The sequence below is a fragment of the Lolium rigidum genome, chromosome 2 (genome assembly GCF_022539505.1).
Source record: "Lolium rigidum isolate FL_2022 chromosome 2, APGP_CSIRO_Lrig_0.1, whole genome shotgun sequence".
Classification (NCBI taxonomy): domain Eukaryota; kingdom Viridiplantae; phylum Streptophyta; class Magnoliopsida; order Poales; family Poaceae; genus Lolium; species Lolium rigidum.
In genome coordinates this window covers 137756604-137771883 of record NC_061509.1, presented here as the reverse complement: position 1 = coordinate 137771883, position 15280 = coordinate 137756604, and the positions used below count along the sequence as shown (strand labels likewise).

The 15280-nt window shown below is 41.9% G+C and overlaps 3 protein-coding genes across 4 annotated transcripts; 1 reads left to right on the top strand and 2 right to left on the bottom strand.

Annotated features, from left to right (window-relative positions):
* Positions 1 to 1309: 1309 nt before the first annotated feature.
* LOC124692405 (eukaryotic translation initiation factor 2D-like) lies at positions 1310 to 7034 on the bottom strand. 2 transcript variants are annotated; one of them, XM_047225768.1, is made up of 10 exons: positions 6928 to 7034; positions 5669 to 5833; positions 5187 to 5298; positions 4432 to 4622; positions 4228 to 4322; positions 3773 to 4153; positions 3283 to 3391; positions 2284 to 2555; positions 1798 to 2168; positions 1310 to 1722 (listed from the first exon to the last, which is right to left on the bottom strand). In XM_047225768.1, the coding sequence occupies exons 2-10, from the start codon at positions 5801 to 5803 to the stop codon at positions 1598 to 1600; spliced, it is 1791 nt and encodes a 596-aa protein (XP_047081724.1). In that variant the 5' UTR covers positions 5804 to 5833; positions 6928 to 7034; the 3' UTR covers positions 1310 to 1597. The 2 variants fall into 2 exon arrangements, with proteins under 2 accessions (XP_047081724.1, XP_047081723.1); XM_047225767.1 differs by having other exon boundaries at positions 1310 to 2168.
* Positions 7035 to 7221: 187 nt separating this feature from the next.
* On the top strand, positions 7222 to 10665 carry LOC124687323 (NADPH-dependent pterin aldehyde reductase-like). The gene is made up of 5 exons (XM_047221115.1): positions 7222 to 7483; positions 8953 to 9022; positions 9155 to 9348; positions 9438 to 9610; positions 10456 to 10665. Exons 1-5 carry the CDS (start codon positions 7247 to 7249, stop codon positions 10523 to 10525), a joined length of 744 nt encoding a protein of 247 aa, XP_047077071.1. The 5' UTR covers positions 7222 to 7246; the 3' UTR covers positions 10526 to 10665.
* A 2719-nt stretch (positions 10666 to 13384) lies between these two features.
* On the bottom strand, positions 13385 to 14900 carry LOC124687322 (two-component response regulator ORR2-like). Its single transcript, XM_047221114.1, has 4 exons — positions 14609 to 14900; positions 14380 to 14522; positions 14237 to 14307; positions 13385 to 13998 (listed from the first exon to the last, which is right to left on the bottom strand). The coding sequence occupies exons 1-4, from the start codon at positions 14724 to 14726 to the stop codon at positions 13638 to 13640; spliced, it is 693 nt and encodes a 230-aa protein (XP_047077070.1). The 5' UTR covers positions 14727 to 14900; the 3' UTR covers positions 13385 to 13637.
* Between the last annotated feature and the right edge of the window lie 380 nt (positions 14901 to 15280).

Here is a 15280-nt window from a genome sequence, read left to right as displayed (position 1 = left end):
CAACATCTAAAAATCCACATGTCTCGATAATAAAGAAAGCAATACTCTCTCTTGCTGCTATATAAGAAGCAACCAGACACTTCAAGCACTAGATAGATAAGCTGCAAGTGCAGTGTCAAAGAGGACCATATATGAGTATAGTTGCTATAAGTGTTTGGGAGTGGCGTTTTGGAACATGGGTGCATATGCTCCCTATATTTTGAAATGCATCTTATGTATATTTTAAATTTCAAAAAAATTGAAACAAAAAATTAGTACGTACATATTCACGTGCTACGCGCTCACAAAGTCGTTTCATAAAAAATCGACTTATCATGTAACGTGTGTAAAAAAGACAAAATTCAGTGCTAAAAATAATGCTTTTCACAAGATAAAGTTTCTCCTTTTTACATAGACCACAAAAAATATTGGTTTTTCGTGAAACTTAGCGAATGCACATACATTATGGAGATGTACATGTAGAATTTTTTATCCAAATTTTTTGACATTTCGAAATATATTTTTTTGGTAGAGGGAGCATACGCACCCGGGAGCCGAATTGAATTTCCGTGTTTTCTCTACTCCCACCTCGTAAAGATTACTCTAGAGAGCAAGAGTGTTCCCTTGCTGGTGTATAAGATAATCTTAGATATTGTTATGTGTCTTGGTCTTCATGAAGGGAAACCACAAGTAAGACTAGTTGAATAAAGTATATGTATACATAGCCTGGCTATTTTCAAATCCTTCATGAACTTTTCGCTACACAGTAGTCAAATCCCTCTTTCATTGCCGATATGGACATAAACTTCGATGACGCCCTCCAACATATATGAAATTTTGTCGCGCCGGACAGATATAGGAATACAGGTTGCACCTACCGTATCATGATCAAACATTAACAAGCAAAATGCTAAAATAGGATTAAATCATATTCAAAATCTCCTAAATGAGATATTTTGGTAGAAGTTCCACTAGATGGGGTAATATGTGTTAAAGATGCACAGCTATAATATAAAAAGTGGAATTCAATAGTAAAACGAATAACTTCTCGACCAGATATAGGAATACAGGTTGCACCTACCGTCTAAAATATTTACTTTAAAACTCATAGAAATTCCAAAAGTTTGGGGTCTACATTCAAACATTCTATGTACCTACACAAAGTTTTGCAGAAAAACATTATTTTTTGTGGTCCGTGCAAAAAAAAGATAATTTCACGTACTCCAAAGTAGCTTTTCATTTCGAGGTACAATTTTTTTAAATTATCTGATGGTCTCTACTATACCTAACGTCAGGTATAATTGCCACCATGACAGGGATGCAGCAAATGTAATTCAGATAATTATCGATAATCGTATAATGAACAGGATCAAAATCATTTATCTGTTAATAAAACTAGAGTGAAGCAAAAATATCTCACTAATTAAGCAAAGGAAAACCTCCACTGGATGTTTACACCGAACATGATAGCTTTAATAAGTACAACTCACAAATTTCACACGATGCCATCATCCACATCTGGAAACATGCAGTCTCAGAACTCAAATCAGATACCCAAGAATCCTGAACCAGACAGATATCAACAATGTCTGCGCTCCCCAGGAGTCAGCTCCCCCTCCTACTTCTTTGTTTTGTCATAAACCTCAATGTATCTCTTTGGAACACCGTAATGGTCAACGAGGTGCTTTGCGAGGTTTTCGATGACTCCACCTTGAACCAGCACCTCGTATTGCCCCTTTTTACCTGAAATGGTTACAAGGCAAAATTTAATACGTACTGCTTGCATAATATCGCTAGTTTGTTCACATGGGTTGATACCTGGAAGCTCGGCTGTTGTGGTACTGCAAGCAAATTTCTTCTGTAGTTCAGAAGCTAACGAGTCAGCGTCTAGCAAAAAGCACTCCAATCCAGAGACTCGGGTCATCTTCTTGTTTCCCTGCCTTCTTTCTGTCATGATCTGAACAGTACGTATGGCACCCTTGCGAACAACCACCTCGTTTCCTCTAGCCACTCTATGATGGATTTGCATACGGTTTATAAACGTTGACCCCAAATCCTTCTTGTGAATCTCACTCGGGTATGCTGAACCCTTTTTGACAGCTCCTTTGTACAGAGCATCACACAAGGTAACATCCAGAATTACTTTAGCCTTGTCTGCTGGCTTAACCAGATTTTCCTTTTCTACATACCTTCATTGAGAGGAGAAAGTGAAAATAGTTGAGATGTGAGAAATTTACGAAATTCACGCTTTACAAACATAGAACCTACAGACTACTATAATCTATTACTGTTCTGGGGACAAACCTGAAAACTACATCAGATGCCTCTGATGCACTGTAATACTTCCCTGCGTCAGCTCCAACAGCCAAAAATATGGGGTTGACGTGAGAACTTGGCTTATAAGTTTCCTCCACTTCCAATTGGTTTGAGCCGCTACCTTCAACGACAGCATTATCGTGCTGCTCAACAGGCTCCTGTACCCTCTTTTCTGGTTTAAAGGCCATGAAATCTGGATGTTTACGATTGATACCAGTCAAAACGACTTCCTTTTTATGCTTGTCCTCTTTTGCAGTGATCTGTCAACAATTTAATGGACATCAGAAATGTGGCGGGAATGAAAAAACTGGATTGGATCAAAATACGGGCAGCAATATATTGATGATTCGAAAACTATAACTTCACTCTGATATGATATGCTTTCTAAATCTTAAGTTTGCGACATAACTGTATATCAAGAAAGTTTAATAAGCACATGATCATTTCTTAGATCACACACTATATAAGGTTTTCAGCCTGGTTTCCTTATAAACAGGGTCACTCTATTGTTATTTATGAAATGCAGGAAAACTATGCCCTTTTGAGGTTTTCGAAAAATCATGTACTATATGCAAATTTTCCAGATGTTGGACAACTGTAGCATATTTGTATAGTGTTCAACCAAACATGAAAATACATAGTATATACAGACATGCACAAACCATGTATGATGTCAGCAAACCTTTCACAAGTTCCAACAATGCAAGACCTCCCCAGTTCCGGAATGCATCACATTGTGACATAGCAGCTTCTACTTCACTTTACTTACTGAAGGACGTGAAATATTAATACATAAAACCCTACATTGAATTAACTTCTTAGAAATCCTTAGGGACCCGGAAATTTCCTACTAAAATAGCTTAAATAGTTATTAGTTGTCGGACATGAAACAATCTAGCAACTAGAACGTATTCTTGCCTACTTGATAGGACTTCATTAATTTACAAGACATAATGCAGATAAGAAAAGATTTGCACACTATCTTACAAGGCCAGATGAAGATTTTGACTGCAACCACTTGGATAGTTTTTTGTGCGATGACTTCTTAATATCCAGAGTAACACCTGGAGGTCTGCAGGGGAGTATGTGATTAGACCTGCACAGAGAAGTACATGTAAGGTGAACAAGTGGGAGTTATGTATCATAAAAAGTAACAAAACATGCGGGTTACAGGAGAGGATATCTTGGCACAGCCACGTTGCCTAGTTATCATTTACTTGATGGAAAGAAGTCATAGTACTAATGAGAACCTAGTATATGAAAATAATATCTCAATATTTAATGATGTAGAGTAAAACATAGTTTTATTTACTACAAGAAAATTAGTAATATATCATCTTAAAAAAAGCAAAGATGTGCAGAACTCATCTCCATCATATGAATTGGAATGAAAACAATTGCTTTCATTTGCACAAAATACTCATAAGTGATGGAATAACAAATTGTAAGGGCAAGTCGACTTTATCTATATACATACCACAATGTACTTCCTGGCATAGGGAGGTCTTTATCTTTCACATTCGTGTGTATTGCTTGCAGAAGGCATTTGTCCAAGAGAGAATCAATTTCTTCAGTAGACAAATGTTGATGTTCCTTCTCCTCGGTTGGTTCTTCGGTAGTTTTCTCATCAGGCAAATTTAGCTCGCTCATGCCAGCAGTTACATCTTCTATGGTTTCACTGTCAACAGAAGGATCTCCAGCGTGATTGTCTGAAGCATCGGCATCTGCTTTGTCTTGCTTCCCATCTGCAGGATCTTCAGAAGAGTCATGTTGAGAAGCTGAAGCAAAATTAGGATCTTCAACAACCATGTCATCATAAAATCCCTCATTTGGAACATAACGACCATCAGCTGAAGCCCTGTAAACATATTTAACAATTAATCATAAAATGCACAGGTAAACTCAGATGTGTATCAAGAGCATTCAACTTGCCATAACAAATCCTTGTAGTAATGTGCAATCCGTAAAGCCTTGCCACGTAATCCTGCCTTTAATGCTTCAGCATCACTCATAGTTGTGGTCCCAACCTGTGTAGAGGATATAAAAGAACCAGAAGTTGGACTCCTATATAATTGGCAGTATCCACTCAAGAAAAACTTCAAGAATAGCTAGGGCAAAGAAATATGAGAAACTCACAGCAATTGGAGCAGGGTTACCAGGGACTTTAACTGACCATGGTTGGCCAGCCTGAAAAGGTGGTAACCCTTCTGGGGGTATGCGGATACCAGGAAACATAAGATCAGCGCCACCAAGAATATAGTGTGAAACCTCACCGCCCTTAAGCGTAAAAGCTGGCAACAGATCAGGAACCTTCCAGAGTGCATAAACTGCAGCATTTCCACCAATTAAATCATGAAAAAAAGTACAAGATGCTGCATGCACTTATCTTTGAATATGTAGTTGTCAATCATTCAGCTAACCGCTTAACATTACCATAAGAATAGAAAACATGAGGTCAACCCATATCTTTATCAACTACAAAAGCGCATAGAATAGGCTAAAATGTATATATGCATGCGTGTAGGATATACGTTTAATTAGTTGTACAGCTAAGATTAACATAGAGCTACTGATCAGTTTTGGTTTAGATTGATTTCATATTGACTAGATTAATTTGGTTGTTGTAATCTTGTACATCACGTATCTCTATATATACATGAAAAGGCCAAGACCCTGACAAGGGATTGTGCTGAGTGCAACTAATTTCTGTGATCTTGTGTTATATTCTCTGTTTCTAATTATGTGTCTTGTTTTACACGTGCGCAATAGAAATCAACAGTTTACATGTCATACTACAACAGAAAGGACATACCACAATGAAAAATAGAGAACTTTAGATAACTATATGAAAGTACATTACTTGGAAAATCTGGAAATGAAAAATATATAACCTGTTGGAAACAGCTCATGGCCTCTTCCATCAATGTCGAATATCATCGGGAGTTCCCCTTCTATTCCATAAACAAGAGTCCGACTTGGGTACTTAGCCACTGTTATCTCAACCTACACATACAATACAAAGAAGAAGAATACTATCACAAAGCTGTAAAGAAATATATATGAACACGAGAAACAACACTTGAGTTTTAACTAAAAAATCCATTTTTCTGTGAACTGGCAACACTGGTAGATATGAGGTAGATAAGAAAAACAGTTGATAGTTTACCTAATACATGACACAGATCAGTTAAAACAGGTGGTGAGGGATGCCAATGCTAAAAATCTCATAGTTATGAATTTTGGAAAAGAAGATTACTCTTGACTATAGTAAGTGCAAGTTCTGTTTATGCAATACAACTTGTACCGTTGGGGTAGCTAAACCCATTCAGTTTACTGGTATTACTCCACACAATGCCAACAAAAAAATCATCACCTTCGGGGGAAGGATGGCATCAATATCCTCATCAGATGCCTGCGGAAACCTTAGCTTGGCAGTTCTTCTCAGCTTCTTTTTGTCAGCACCTGACAAGCGCTGCAGAGCTTTTGCCTCGATATTCTTCTTGAACATGGTTTATCGACTATCAAACACGATTCCAAGCTGCAAATAAATGCATCAAACCGGTCACCCGAATTGAACAAAGACCACTAGATCGAGCAATAAAGATGCACCTGAAAAGGTAATGCTGCATTCGAACTTGTGGAGGGGGAAGCGAAAAGTGCTTTTAACACACGAGCTCCAGTGCTCTCGCTCAGTTAAAAAAATTGAAAAATATTTTTACAAGTTATATAAAATCATGAAAATAATTCTGTAGATTACCAATGATACATCCCACAATCATGGAAAATCCCAATCCTAAATTCTTTTTATTTTGACCTGGACAAAAATGACAAATTCTGATATGTTTTGGAGATTTGAAAATGACTACTCAGATCTACAATTTTGTCATTTTTGTGTAGCTCAAAATATTAAGTATTTGAAATTGATTTTTTATCCGTTTGTGGGATACATCATTGACTATGTGTGGATTTTTTTCCAGAATTTTTTACAACTCAAAACTATTATTTTTAATTTTTTTAAAAAACGAGATCACTGGTGCCCATGTGCACCAAATCTCTGTCCAGGGGGAAGTTAGTAATACACAGGGAAACATCCAACAGGCTCTCAACTTAGTCACATCCTGCAATGGTCCCTAAGGCTATGCTACACAAATCATCATAATATTACTATAAGTCAATGCCCTAATCCATAACTGCCAAGCATTCTGTCTGCCTCCTAGGGCCTGTCCAGTGGTTAAAAGATCCTAGCTTTTCCTTTCAACTGTCCGCTCGTAATCCTTAGCATCTTCACCATGTTCTTGGCTGGAGGGCAAACGAGCCCAACCGGCAGGCTCCCCACACGGATAATAAAGATAACATAAGTCGCAACAATGAATCATTCCATCCTATCCCAAAACATCGGTCATCCAGAACTACAAGAATCAGCTGAACCACAGCATAGACAGCACACCACACTAGAGACCAATCCAATAACTCGAAAAAACGGCCGCAGATTGTAACACGCGAGTAGTAGGGGGAAAAGGGCAAACTTTTCATCATCTGCCCAACCCAGAGGCTGACGAATCGAGAGATTACAGGTGACGGAGCCGACACGCAGGTAGGGGTAAAGAGGGTGAGAGAGAGAGGCTTCGTTACCGGCGGCGAGGCGATCGGACCGGAGGGGCGCGGAGGCGGCGAGGGGAGTGGGAGTGGGAGGATCGGGAAGGTTCTGGCTGGGGATGGAAGCCTCTCCAAGAGAACCGCGGCGGAGGCTTGGCGTCTAGAGTAGCCGCAGCCGTCCTTCAGACGGTAGATGGGCCGGGCCCGCGGGCACCCATCGGCCCATTCGTGTGTACGTACCACGGGCCTAGGGCCCAAGCCCATCAGAAGAGCGAGGTGTCAGTACACAAGGTCACGGGGCCTCCACCACGCCTGCGCTCGAACGCCGACGAACCAGAGGGGCGGAGCAGGCGGGATGACGTCGGGGTCCAAGAGCGGGGTCGGTGGCGTGGCGGCCGCGCGGGCGGCGGCGGCGGGGCCGAGGACGGTGCTCATCACGGGGGTCAGCCGGGGGCTGGGCCGCGCGCTCGCGCTGGAGCTCGCGCGCCGGGGCCACGCCGTCGTCGGCTGCGGCCGCTCCGCCGACCCCATCCGCTCCCTCGAGGCAGAGATCGCGTCCCCGTCCCGCCACTTCCTCACCGTCGCCGACGTCGTAATGCACTCTGTTTCCTCCTCCTCCTCCTCCTCGCGGCCTCGTTCTACTGCTTGTGCTGTGCTAGGGCGTGGATGAACGGGATACCTAGCTGTTGAATTCGCCGGGGGTGATTTTTAATTTAGTGCTATTCAGCCCAATCCCTCGACACCTATATCAATCTTCTTCCATTTGCTGCAGTGGTAAACTGCTGAGCCGAGTCTCAGTTTCTAGGGTTAGGGTCCTGCTGCCAGTAACAAAACATAAGAGGGGGCCAATACCATATGCATGAAAAACAGCCAAATTTACATGTATTAGTGATAATTAGATATTGCAACTTATAACTAACTTGAATCACAAAGCAATTCAACGTCTAGCTTATTTTTTCTCAGGTACAATACAACACATGCTACAATTAGTAAAATCTCAGTTACAACCTCGTGTGCAATTAGAAAAAATCTCAGTTGCAGCTCAGCTAGCATGAATCAAGATGCAATCCAACAGTTAGAGAGGTGACTGAGAATTAAGATTATTTTTGGTTGACTGAGAATTAAGATAACTTTCGATCAACTGAGAATTAGCAAACCCCTAATTAGATAGCTGCATCATGATTAAAAAAAAGACTCTATCTTCTGCCATGTCATCCTTGCTAGCTAAATCACAAAACCAAAAAATACATCTTACTCAAATGAATGTAGTAGTGTGCATCTAAAGTGCCGGTACATCTCAGTCCTAAATGAAATCAGCAGAATAAGGAATACCTAACCTAGCAACCTGGGTGAGAGCCGGCAGGGGCAGGGTGCTGCAGGACTGAAGCGTTGGGCGCCTGGGCAATGGCGTGCAAGCTGCATCGGTGCAAGCATGCAGCCATGCTGGGGCGGAGCAAAAACAGTGCAGCACGGCGTGTGATCTGTTTCCGTACAAGACAGCATGCTTGAAACTAATGACTTGTCTGTACAAGCTAATTAGGTTATTTTGTCTTGTGCGCTGAGAGTTTCATAAGTTCTGTTGGTTTGGTGGTCGACAAGAAAGATGCATAGAGGGTGTCAAATCTTGCTGGTCATGAGTTGATAAAGTATTCTAAATGTAGCCATGGTTTCTAACTTCTTACTTTCATGGTTAGACCATATGATACTTGATGGACAGTTATTGACATTAAAGAGGCTATTATATTCATTCTTTTAAAAATTATCATGAATTCACACATCATGTGAGCAGTCTGCTTGCTTTTGTTCAAGGTTTTAGTCAAGATTAGTTGGAGTTAAAAGGGTAATATGGAACTTGTGACTTGTGACCTCAAATATCAAATTAAGTTCAGTTCATACGATATGGCATGAATGACAGTAGAACCATACCTTATTAAAAACGAATGATGCATGTGATTCATAGATTCTTATAAACAAAACATAATTTAAGTTGCCTATTTTTTCACTGCCTTAAGATATTGAAATAACTTTGGATTCTCAAGTATGCATGTGCTTCTGTTGCAGAGGTCTGACAGCAGCATGGCTGAGCTGGCAAAGGCTGTCGTGGAAAAGAAGCAAATTCCTGATATCATAGGTGCGCTATACTTTTTGCTCCACAAATGTGCACTTAGAGCCATGTGGAAGTATTTGAAGTGAAATCTTTTTTCTTTTTCTTTTACATGACGGGGATCTCTCCAGAGGTCTAACCATTGATATATTGTTGCAGTCAACAATGCTGGTACAATAAACAGGAATAACAAGACGTGGAATGTTCCAGCAGAAGAATTTGACGCGGTGGTTGATACAAATATCAAAGGAACGGCGAATGTACTTCGCCATTTTGTACCACTTATGTTACAGAAGAAACATGGAATGATAATCAATTTATCCTCTGGTTGGGGGAGGTCTTCTGCTGCAGAGGTAGGCAAAGTCAAAGGCTGTTTAATACTGATTATATTTGTTAACTGTGAAATCATCATTGTATACCAAATTGTGTAATGTGCTTTCAGGTTGCTCCCTATTGTGCTTCAAAGTGGGCTATTGAAGGTTTAACACGCTCGTTAGCAAAGGAGTTGCCTCCTGGATTGGCAGCCATTGCTCTTAGCCCTGGTGTTGTGAATACTGACATGCTTGCTTCATGCTTTGGAACTTCGTCTGCGCTATACCAATCGACTGAACAATGGTAATTCTGTTTGGATTTGTGTTTGTCCTCTTCATCCTCCTCAACTATGCAAATGAACATATCTATTCGTTAATAGGAGTTCATGGGAGAAGGTTGTAAGAATTTTATACCCAAGTAGGCAAGGAAAATTACATATATTAGCAACCAATTAGTGTCCAACGGATATTCTATTTGATCATTCTCATGTCCTATTTCTCTGATGACTGGCACCAGTCAACATTCATCCAATCTGCTTTTATCCTAGTAGTATGTCCTCCATAGTCATACAAGTAGTAATACTAGTATATCAAAAGGTACACATTACACCTGAAAAAGTACACATATTCAACTCCTGAATAAGGCAATAGGCAAAGTCATACGTCAAACGTCTTTGACCGTATGGCATTTTCCTTGCCCTGTATATGTCAATTAACCCACCAGCCTTTTAAGCTGCGACAGGTCGCAGGTGCTGAAGTTCATAGTAACTGAAAATGTAACATTGGGCATCTATTGCAAAACTGCATCTGGTGGGATTATTTGGTGCAAGATAATTGCCCGGAATTACTATCCAGGACCATGATTACACATGTCTATGTGTTTCAATCGAGGAAATTAAACAGCCCACATAGGAATTATATCCTAAGAATTCGAATTTTCCAAAAAAAAATTCAATAAATATATCCAGAGTGTTTTATTAACAGAGAGCCTTTAACCTTGAGTAGCAAGCTATTATTTGCTAGATTAGATCTGTCACATATCTGCACGTGGTTTCTTTCCTGCATATCATCAACTTGCGTTTTCGTATTCAAACCATGCTATCTCAGGATACTAATCGTATTAACTGGACGGTTTCTGCTCTTTTTCAGGGCACCCAAGGCAGCTACAATGATTCTAAGCCTTTCGCTGGAAGATAATGGTGCCTCGCTCACTGTTTGATGCTTCAGCAAATGTGTGATGTATTAATAACAGATGGGTGTACTTTTAGTTTTAACTTGTAGCTCTTGCAACATTATATTGTAGTAAGGTATAAGTTGTAATCTGCTTATGCTCTCTAGTTTGCATTTTTCTTGTCAGAAGTAAGGTGTGTATCCTGCTGCTTGGAACACCTCATCTTCTGGCTTTTCAGTCGGAACAAGATAACTTGCTTTTCTCAGGTAGCCAAAGCCCCAAGATGACTAAAGAAGGCCATTTATCTCCCAATCGTTTGATATTTTGCTCGTTATGCTTCGGTAGATTTAGTCTTTGGTCATCTCTTGCAAGAGTTCAACGACTGCTCTCATCTTAGTGGAAGACTTGTTTGTGATAATGCCCTCCCAGAATGGATCATGACATTGAGCACATTGTTTGTTTCGACACTGCTGTTATGTGCTATGGCCTATGTTCCTATGTCCATGCTCAATGCACAGTATCTGTAGTTATTCAGTGTACCATTGTCATCAAACACGCATGGACTGAGTAATTAGTCACTGCATAGTTCTGCATTACTATCCCTGGTCAATTGTAACAGGAGATTCCATGGGCTGCTTTATACAGTCTTAGTTATTGGTGTGCTAGACATGATACGGCGTGCAACATCCATTGCCATGAAACAGGAAGTAATTGTACTGCCAAAAGGGGATCAGGCATATGAAAGAGATGTCTCCTAGAAAATCAAGGTGCCAAAGATTCACCCGCCTCCCAACTAAGCCTGCACATCTCACTCACTTAAATGAAGGGATCCCCAACAGTTACAGTCCTGCCCTTCCTGGACGCAATCTAGCCGCCATCATCGCAACTGCTGTTGAAGCACGCTCTCAAACCCAGTGCCATAATAACCTGCTAGAAAGCGTCCCCGTTCAATTGTTTCCATTGATGTGATCTTAAGTACTTTGTACCGGGCACAGCATGCATGCATGCATCGTATACATGGTACCTCAGCCAATAGTTGCATCGTATCTGTTCGTGGGACGGAGGATCTCTGTTCAATCTTCAATGTAGTACCATTGGCTTGTTGCGCACAGAGGTTGTCTGGTCGCTTTGTATATGAGCTACATTGGCAGCATGTGTTAACCGTTGAATGGATTGCATGTAACCAAAACAAAAAGTAGTCCATCGGTTGGCGCTTATGTATGTAGTCGAACAAAATTGAGCAGTCGAGCGGAGATGCTCTCCGAAAACATTATCGTCCCTTATGATTTGAAGCAACGTATCAAATGCAACTTGTTCTGTTAAAGAAAATGTAACTTGTTCTGTTCTCTCCTCTCTATAGGGATGTTCTCTCCTCTCTATAGGGCGATCGAAGGAATCTATGAAAAAAATACACCGAGTTACGGAGTTAGTGCACTAGATAAAAAATTAATCTTTCATCAAAGCACTATAATTTGAACTCGACTCAGGACACGGCATGAAGTGAGTGAGCTTGAGCGTGTTGTTGCTCTCTTTTCTCGTGCTATAAGCAAGATTTGAACAACTCATCTTATCATGTGGATGATCATTGAAATTGGTGGTCTTAATGGAACGAGTGGAGATAGTATGTTGCACTAGGTCGACATATGGAGATGTTGCATGTTATGTTTTGATCCAAATTTATAAAAAGACTAACTTCTGACGAGCGGAGCGAGGCCCAAGCCGGTATAGATCATCGCCACTGTCTATATATACCTCTTGTAAGCCGCCGGTTAGGGTTGATCTCTTTACAAGATAACCGACGACGTTTGTAAACACTCTTCAATATAGTGAAGTTTTGCTGGATGGCGCATGTGGTTTTCCACCCTAAATCTTGTGTCTCCCGTTATGATTTCTTTTTTTGTTCTTCGTAGTTTTTATCGAGCTTCTAACATTGTATCGGTGAAATCGATATATGAAGAGAGACGCGGTTGGATAGTACAGAGTTCAAAATTTCCGTCAGTCAAAATGTACAAGGGCAGCCGCTAGCCGCAATGTGCTAAAAGCACACCTTAAGACCTAAACCTCCATTCCAATGAATAAGGAGTATTATTTTTCAAAAGTCAACCCATGTAAAGTTTGGCCAAGTTTTTACAAAAAAAATCATTAATTTGCAAAATACAAAATTAATATCATTGAATACATCATGAAATATATTTTCATACAATATGCATAAAATATTACATTTATTTTAACTTTTGTAAAGTATGACCAAATCTTACTTGGTTTGACTTCTCAGAAAAATATAAGCCTTATTCACTAAAACGTAGGGAGTGTGTGGTGTCCCTCAGGTTGATCTTATACATTATAGATTTTATTTTTTCGATAAATGGAATATATTAATATTAAAAGATACCAATTACACCCAGCCTTTGCAACAACGCAATACCAATTATACATTTTATTATATGGGCAAGAACGTGCCCTGCCGTATCCCCTCCACCCGACGGTTTTGATAAGTTGCTAGGGTAATAATTATGTGGAGAAAAGAAACCTGTTTTCAAGGTTAAGTTCTAACTCAAGTTTGTGGGTTGCCTATAAGAAATAAGAAAAATGGTTACTACCCTAATACTCCTATATCGGAATTTTTTCTATAAACCATATGGTTGGTCTTACCTTACGGAAAAAATGATTTAAGAGTATATTTGGGGTTGCCACGAATCCCAACGATGGACAGGATTAGGATGTCACCCTGGCTGTCAAGCGTGCTTGCCGTGAGCTAGGTGTGCGGAGCAGGTGAACCGTACGTCCACCCACCCAAGCGAACAAACAAGACCTGGATATGAGAAGCTTCGGCTGTGCACATGCAGTAGTTGCTTGCATCAGCGTATCATATCGAGATCTGGATTGAGATACTAACCACTCAAATCATTCAATATACAGGAGGATATCTCCGGTCGGTGGTTCTTCCATGATTTAATCGACAATTAAATGCCCAGGATCGATGAGCCAGGAGCTAACAATTAATTAACCTTCCTAGTGGCTAGGCCGCTACAGCACCATGGATGTTGAAACTTCGAGCTAGCTAGCTAGCTCCGGATGCTTGAGCCATGCCTAGAAAGAAAAGTAAGCTTGCAACACATTGGTCTACACACTCTGTCGATTTCCACGAAGAATCGATCGATCACGGGAGCTGGGAGAGGAAGCCGCCGTTAGACCATCTGTGGAGGAGCTCCGTGAGGCAGAGCACCGCGTAGGCGAGCAGGATGAACTTGAAGAGGAACTGCAGGTACTGCGACAGGTCGACGGTGGAAGCCATGGCTAGTCCTGCCAGCTGGCCTGGCCTCTGCTCCGAGGTGGCCTTCTTGGTGGCCGTGTCCAGACGCGGCGGTGGGGCTGGAGCGTTGACCCAGCTCCGTCGTCTGTCATCGGCGGCCACGGCGTCCTTGGTGGCCGGCCTTGCGGCGGAGCAGTTCCGCAGGCGCTGCACGTCCTTCTTTCTCAAAGGCTTCACGATGTAATCTTCGGCGCCCGCCGTTAAGCATCTGTTTGTCACATAGGCGGGTTTGATTAGTAGTTAGTGTGCTAATGCGTAAAATTGTGTTGTTTTCTTCTTCTGAAAAAGTTGGGCTTGAATAAAAGCCTTGAAACATGAAGAGTATAGGAGTACATAGGCAGAGAGCGAAAGCAGCTTTCATGGCGGCATCTTCTTTTTTCTTTGAGCAAAACGAAATGATACTACGTGGGCCAAATGAAAAGAAAGAAAGGTCGAGGGGTGTCAACCTGCTGATCCTCTGGGGCTCGTTCTCCGACGACATGACGACCACCGGAATCGGGTTGGCAGAGCCCAGCGCCTGACCGTGTTCAAAGATTCGTCAGACGTCAGTCGTCTCATAGCAGAACAGAGGAGAGGATCGCATGCATACCTTGATAGCTTGGAGAAGGTCGTAGCCGGTCATCTCCGGCATGCAGTAGTCAGTGAGCACCATGTCGATGCTCCTCCGCTTCCCTTGCGCATTATTCAGCCCCAGGAGCTCCATCGCCTTCTTGCCGCTGTCCACCGTGGTAACTGAATGAACGGCAATCATGTCACAACTCGTTTCCCACCAATTACCAAAGCAACGAAATATCACTGTATAGTATAGGTAAGCTGACCGTGGAATCCGGCGGCGTGATTCCTGAGGAGCAGCTCCACGACCCTCCGGTCGACGGGGGAGTCGTCCACCACCAGCACCCTCACCGCCTCCCCTTCTCCTCCTGCCGCCGCTCCCATCCTCCTCCTCCTTCTGTACGTACGAGTAACGGCGGCGGCGCGCGCTTCACCCCTTCTGCGTTTAGCGTATGGTATTGTAGCTTCTAGTAAGAGGTAAGAAGGCGACGGTGATCGATAAACAATGGCCGGCGTTCTCTAATAAGCTTCTCGGTGTGGTCGCGGCGGGCTAGCTCGTAGAAGTGGAGGTAGAAGAAGAAGGGCGGACCAGCGGGGCCCGCGCGCGTGCGGTGGGGCCGGGGAAATGCTTTCCTCCGGATTTGCTTGTCGGGGCGAATCCCCGATCTCTCTCGCCTGATTGCTTTCCCTTTTTATTTCAACATGACGTCATGATTTTCTTCTCTTTCCTTTCTTTCTTCTTCACATCAATATCAAAAAGATAAAAGCTATATTTTTTTGTAGAAGACAGGTTAAGGCCATCTGCAACAAGCCGTAAACGAACATTTCGTGTCCGTTCCTATCCACGAGGAAAGAAAGCAAGGCCCAACAGTGCCCCTCAAACAAATCGCACCCCACTGACATGCCCGTTCTCACGTATTTCTTGTCTAAATTTAGGG

Excerpts from the sequence above, each read along its gene's own strand:
- LOC124692405 (XM_047225767.1), bottom strand. The coding sequence starts at position 5,803 with ATGTTCAAGAAGAATATCGAGGCAAAAGCTCTGCAGCGCTTGTCAGGT. Across the intron at positions 4,323-4,431 it reads GTAACCCTGCTCCAATTGCT|GTTGGGACCACAACTATGAG; the intron begins GTGAGTTTCTCA and ends TCCTCTACACAG. Across the intron at positions 2,169-2,283 it reads GCATCTGATGTAGTTTTCAG|GTATGTAGAAAAGGAAAATC; the intron begins GTTTGTCCCCAG and ends CTCTCAATGAAG.
- LOC124687323 (XM_047221115.1), top strand. The coding sequence starts at position 7,247 with ATGACGTCGGGGTCCAAGAGCGGGGTCGGTGGCGTGGCGGCCGCGCGG. Across the intron at positions 9,023-9,154 it reads GCAAATTCCTGATATCATAG|TCAACAATGCTGGTACAATA; the intron begins GTGCGCTATACT and ends ATATTGTTGCAG. Across the intron at positions 9,349-9,437 it reads GGAGGTCTTCTGCTGCAGAG|GTTGCTCCCTATTGTGCTTC; the intron begins GTAGGCAAAGTC and ends ATGTGCTTTCAG.
- LOC124687322 (XM_047221114.1), bottom strand. The coding sequence starts at position 14,726 with ATGGGAGCGGCGGCAGGAGGAGAAGGGGAGGCGGTGAGGGTGCTGGTG. Across the intron at positions 14,308-14,379 it reads ACCTTCTCCAAGCTATCAAG|GCGCTGGGCTCTGCCAACCC; the intron begins GTATGCATGCGA and ends GAACACGGTCAG. Across the intron at positions 13,999-14,236 it reads GAGCCCCAGAGGATCAGCAG|ATGCTTAACGGCGGGCGCCG; the intron begins GTTGACACCCCT and ends TGTGACAAACAG.